Source organism: Anarhichas minor, unplaced genomic scaffold (assembly GCF_050575085.1).
Source record: "Anarhichas minor isolate MPS153535 unplaced genomic scaffold, ASM5057508v1 ptg000033l, whole genome shotgun sequence".
NCBI classification, from domain to species: Eukaryota; Metazoa; Chordata; class Actinopteri; order Perciformes; family Anarhichadidae; genus Anarhichas; species Anarhichas minor.
This window is the reverse complement of record NW_027466479.1, coordinates 14,767,949-14,773,541: the sequence shown is the minus strand read 5'-3', so window position 1 is coordinate 14,773,541 and position 5,593 is coordinate 14,767,949. Positions and strand designations below refer to the sequence as shown.

General features: G+C 39.6%; 2 protein-coding genes across 2 annotated transcripts; both read right to left on the bottom strand.

Annotated features, from left to right (window-relative positions):
- Window positions 1-851: 851 nt before the first annotated feature.
- On the bottom strand, window positions 852-1,343 carry LOC142965369 (ladderlectin-like). Its single transcript, XM_076106287.1, has one exon. It carries the CDS (start codon window positions 1,341-1,343, stop codon window positions 852-854), a length of 492 nt encoding a protein of 163 aa, XP_075962402.1.
- Window positions 1,344-4,240: 2,897 nt separating this feature from the next.
- LOC142964879 (galactose-specific lectin nattectin-like) lies at window positions 4,241-4,768 on the bottom strand. The gene has a single exon (XM_076105445.1). The coding sequence runs from the start codon at window positions 4,766-4,768 to the stop codon at window positions 4,241-4,243; it is 528 nt and encodes a 175-aa protein (XP_075961560.1).
- Between the last annotated feature and the right edge of the window lie 825 nt (window positions 4,769-5,593).

Genomic DNA, 5,593 nt, shown 5'->3' with positions numbered 1-5,593 from the left:
GAACTGACACATTGTTGAACCTCATATTAAGTTGTGTCATCTCAAAATAGAATACACAGAATGTATGAATATTACTCTTATAATCTTGGATGGTTTGTCTAATACTGTGAACAAAAATAACTCTTGAGAAGCAAAGATCTCAACACTAACATGTATAGCTGCAAAACACATTTACCGTACAATAAACTGACTTCTTTAGTCTTCAGAATTTACACTCATTTCATATAAATTACTTAGATGGCTCAAGTAAGTTATCAGCATGGGTTGCCTTAACCGGGTCCTTAAAACTGGATACATTTAGATTCAGGGAAGTATTGGTGACAAGAGATAAGAGTCTGTTTTAAGTGTTTTAATGCAGAGACGAGGACACAGCTGCTCAGAAGATGGTTATTGTTTAAAATTGGGTCTTTAGCACAACTCTACAGTCTATATGCTGCAGGGTCATGTAACATTCACCTCTGAAGAGTGAATGTGTCTACATTATTTATTATTATCTATTGTAACAAAAACAAAGTCAAATGAGAAAGATGTGTGAGGAATGATTTGATAAAAAATGAATCAGGAATCCAAAATGAAAACAAGAAAAACAAAGACAAGCAATAACTCGAAAGAAAGATTAAGTTCGCTCTTTGGACCAAGTCCTTTTATTTTGGCTCCTAGCGCTTCATTGGAAAACCACAGGAGTTACATGTGTTAATATCCAACATCAAAATGAAGGTTAGTGAAACAAAGTCTACCCAAACACACATGTAAGTGAACATTTGTGTCTTTATTGTAGAGGCCAAAATGCATGTCAGCAGAGCAACAAGTGACCAGTGACCAGGTTCAATCAGACATATGTAACATCTCAGTTACTGAGGACAGTTTGTGCGAAATGCACAAACAAAGGGAAAAGTACGTGAACATGTGCCGTCGTTCCATTTCAGCTCTCTAAGATAGTTGGTGTGGAGACAGTCTTCGTTTCCGTTGTCGTTGTCTGGCATTCCACTGCTCCAAAAGACAAAGTTGACAGCAGACCCATCAGACCACATCCACGTTCCTTCTTTGTGGATGTCACTCAGTCCATACCAGGTCACTCCCTCAGCAGGGTCAAAGTTCTTGATCAGGGATTTGACAAAATTCTGTTCCTCCAGACTGTGGATTGACACCAGGTTGGCTCTCTGTGACACACAGTAGATCTCTGCATCAGCCCAGGTCATGCGTGTGGCAACGTACTTGTAGCAGCGGTTGTTGAAGCTGGACCACAACGTGGGACAGTTGCCCCTCTGTAGAGACACTTGATGGTCATCAGAAGGAGACACAGCACCCAGAGCCAGAACAAACAAGAAGAGGAACAGCAGCATGTTGGTGTCTCTCTGTCACAGGAGCAGGATGAGGGTTGTTGTGTTGGTTGGAGTTGATCTGCACCGTTGGATGAGATGGAGACAGGTGACAGGCTGCTTTCTTATAGAGGCTTCAGAGAGGGTGTTTTCACTGTTGGCATGATATTATTGGTCAGTTGAACTTTGCGAACACTTTCAGCAACTATCTGAAGATAAGCCGAAATAAGACCACAAGGACACCTGGAGATGTCACGTACAAATCATAATTTATTCAAATGATTTCTCAAGGTTTTTGTTTTTAATTTCCTCCCCGATAAAGACCATCTGAGGTAAAGAGCTGTACGTGGGTTTAATTAATGAAATGATGACAAACACTTCTTTTATACTTTTTTGCACTTTACGCTCCACAGAGCTTCAGTGGGACAATATTTAAAAGGTGAATACATGTTTGAGTGTTTACTGCTCCTGTCCTTCCAGCTGCCTCTGTTACCCATAAACTTAATATAAACATTATGCTGCTCTATCTCACAACAGTGTGAATTCATTAGTGTGGAGAAAATGTTGAGTTTTGTCGACATGATTAGATTTTCACACTGTTGTTGTGATTGCAACAGTTGTGCTGTTCCCACATTTATCTAATAGACTGGATGGAAAAACAAATGCACTTGGTCAACACTTTCCCTTGTACACATCTACACAGTATCTGAACACAAGCCAAAGAAAGACAACAAGCTCATCCAGAGGTGTCACATAAAACCTATAATTTATTAATTTCAGTCAAATGTTGACATAGTAAAACGCTGCTTTAGAAAAGACTTCAGCTTCAGCTGTCAGAAGGTTGAGGGGACACGAGGGGAGACGTATTGCTTTGTGACTGACCAATTATTCATTTACAACTGATAAATAATAACATACCAAATATGGGCATATATTGACACATCAACAACATTTTCAATGGTACAAAGCCTTCAATGTGTCCTGTCTTGCATTGTGTTGGGAAAACTTAAAGAATGTTCTGTTTACTCACTGAAGGGAAACGACCTCCATAAAGTTTGTGAACCTTTTTACACACTCAGCTGTGTGTTTGATTAGGTGTCCCCGCTGTCTTTCTTGATGGGGATCTCAGCTGTTTGTCTCAGCATCTACTTGTGACTTTGCGTCAAGGGAGATAGTAAATCTGTTGTACACGTCAGTATTTACGTATTCTTCTAAATTGTAGACCGTGACGTCTTCCCGTAGTAGGATAAGATGAGATTGACAGAACAGGCGTCAAAAGGACGGCTTCTAACGAGGTCACAGACTTGACCAACTCAGTTCAAAGCCTTTGAATGTGTTATCTGCAGGATATATTTCAGAGACTCAGACAGACCTCTGAGCAGCAACGTGAGGCATCACCTGTATGTGCTTCACCTCTGTTCCTTCTTGCAAGAACACATTTCCTGTTAAATGATTTTACAACCGGTATCGAGTAAGGTTTTTCTAACACATTGTGAACTTCGTGTCTTTTGTTTTAACCTGCAAACAGGTTTTAAACAACATTGCTTTAAAAAAACGTAACTTTACAGTCATGACTACGGCCGATAAAACACTAAATACACCTTTCTGTTGGTTTCCTGTCCGCTACAGCATTTAACACCAGAGGAAAGAGAAGAGCGTCATCTCACCCACTTGCTCTTCTGCTGCTCTCAAGTGGCCAGAAAACAGAACTACAAGTACTTTTACATTCCAGCTTCAAACCACAAACTTGTCTTCTCAAGAATGAACTGACACATTGTTGAACCTCATATTAAGTTGTGTCATCTCAAAATACAATACACATAATTTATGAATATTACTCTTATAATCTTGGATGGTTTGTCTAATACTGTGAACAAAAATAACTCTTGAGAAGCAAAGATCTCAACACTAACATGTATAGCTGCAAAAAACATTTACCGTACAATAAACTGACTTCTTTAGTCTTCAGAATTTACACTCATTTTAAATAAATTACTTAGATGGCTTAAGTAAGTTATCAGCATGGGTTGCCTTAACCGGGTCCTTAAAACTGGATACATTTCAATTCAGTGAAGTATTGGTGACAAGAGATAAGAGTCTGTTTTAAGTGTTTTAATGCAGAGACGAGGACACAGCTGCTCATCAGATGGTTTCTGTTTAAAATGTGGTCTTTATCACAACTCTACAGTCTATATGCTGCAGGGTCATGTACATTCACCTCTGAAGAGTGAATGTGTCTATATTATGTATTATTATCTATTGTAACAAAAACAAAGTCAAATGAGAAAGACGTGTGAGGAGTGTTTTGATAAAAAAATGAATCAGGAATCTAAAATGAAAACAAGAAAAATAAAGACAAGCAATAACTCGAAAGAAAGATTTAGTTTGCTCTTTGGACCAAGTCCTTTTATTTCGGCACCAAGCGTTTCATTGGAACACCACTAAATTACTCTCATTACTACAGTGAGTTAGGGTTTTCATGGATCCAGTGAAATAATTCATATTTTCTTGAGAAGAAATGTAGTGTAGATTTATGAGAGTATGAGGTGCCGTCATTAGATGACAGTTAGGTCAGAACTGACTGGACCTTAACAGTTATTACATTGAAATTGTAGTGGTTAGTGATGCATAGAGAGTTGAAATATGTGGATTAAGATGTCATTTTTACTGTATGTGGCTTTGTTTTTTAATTATAACGAGGAGATTATCAAAAAGGTGTGGAAATATTTCATTTGATCAACCACAGGAGTTACATGTGTGAATATACAACATCAAAATTAAGGTTAGTGAAACAAAGTCTACACAAACACACACATATAAGTGAACATTTGTGTCTTTATTGTAGAGGCCAAAATGCATCTCAGCAGAGCAACAAGTGACCAGTGACCAGGTTCAATCAGACATATGTAACATCTCAGTTATTAAGGACAGTTTGTGCGAGATGCACAAACAAAGGGAAAAGTATTTGAACATGGGTCGTCGTTCCATTTCTTCTCTCCAGAATGGTTGGTCTCGACACAGTGTTCGACTCCGTTTTTGTTGTCTGGCTGACTAATGCTCCAAGTAACAAAGTTGGATCTAGACCCATCAGACCACATCCATGTTCCTTCTTTGTGGATGTCACTGAGTCCGATCCAGGTCTTCCCCTCAGCATGGTCAAAGTTCCTGATCAGGGTTCTGACAAAATGATGTTCCTCCAGACTGTGGATTGACACCAGGTTGGCTCCCTCTACGACACAGTGCATCTCTGCATCAGCCCAGGTCATGCGTGTGGCAACGTACTTGTAGAAGCGGCCGTTGAAGCTGTACCACAACGTGGTACTGCTGCCCTGCTGTAGCGGCACTCGAGGGTCATCAGAAGGAGACACAGCACCCAGAGCCAGACTAAGGTCATCAGAAGGAGACACAGCACCCAGAGCCAGACCAAACAAGAAGAGGAACAGCAGCATGTTGGTGTCTCTCTGTCACAGGAGCAGGATGAGGGTTGTTGTGTTGGTGGAGTTGATCTGCACCGTTGGATGAGATGGAGACAGGTGACAGGCTGCTTTCTTATAGAGGCTCCAGAGAGGGTGTTCTCACTGTTGGCTCAATATTATTGGTCAGCTGAACTTGGCGAACACTTTCAGTAAACGATCACACAGTAAACATTCGGCTCCAAAGACCACCAGCTCACCCAGAGATGACTCATGAATCCCGTAATTTATTCAAATACTCTCTAAAGTGTAATTTTATTGTTTTAATTTCCTCACAGATAAAGACCATCTGAGGTAAAAAGCTGTGTGTTTTTAAAGCCAGACTAAATTAAGGGTTTTAATAAAACCTTTCTCCAAGCTTTGCCAGAGCGAGCCAGAAGAAGGTTTCTTAGTGTTGGTGATAAGTGATGAGAGTCTTTGAAAAATACTTTTTAATACAAAGACAAGGACTCAGCTGCTCATAACAGTTTGTTTTGGTTTAAATCCTCAAGATCCTCTTTGACTTCTGTCTTGTAATGAATCAATGATGGTCTAAAATCACAGCTCTCCCCTGTTCATTTGATGCAGAATGATCTTAGCTTAGTGTTGAAATGGTGATGAATGCTTGTGAGACAAATATTACTTTATTGCATTTCACCCCCAAAAAGTTTGTTTGAGTGTTCACTGCTCCAGTCCTGCTGCCTCTGTTACACACACTACATAAAAACTTGATGCTGCTCAAACTCACAATAGTGTGATTTCTTTACGTGAGTTTGAAGTAAATGATCAGTTGTGTCTACATCATTAGATATCCTCATGCTG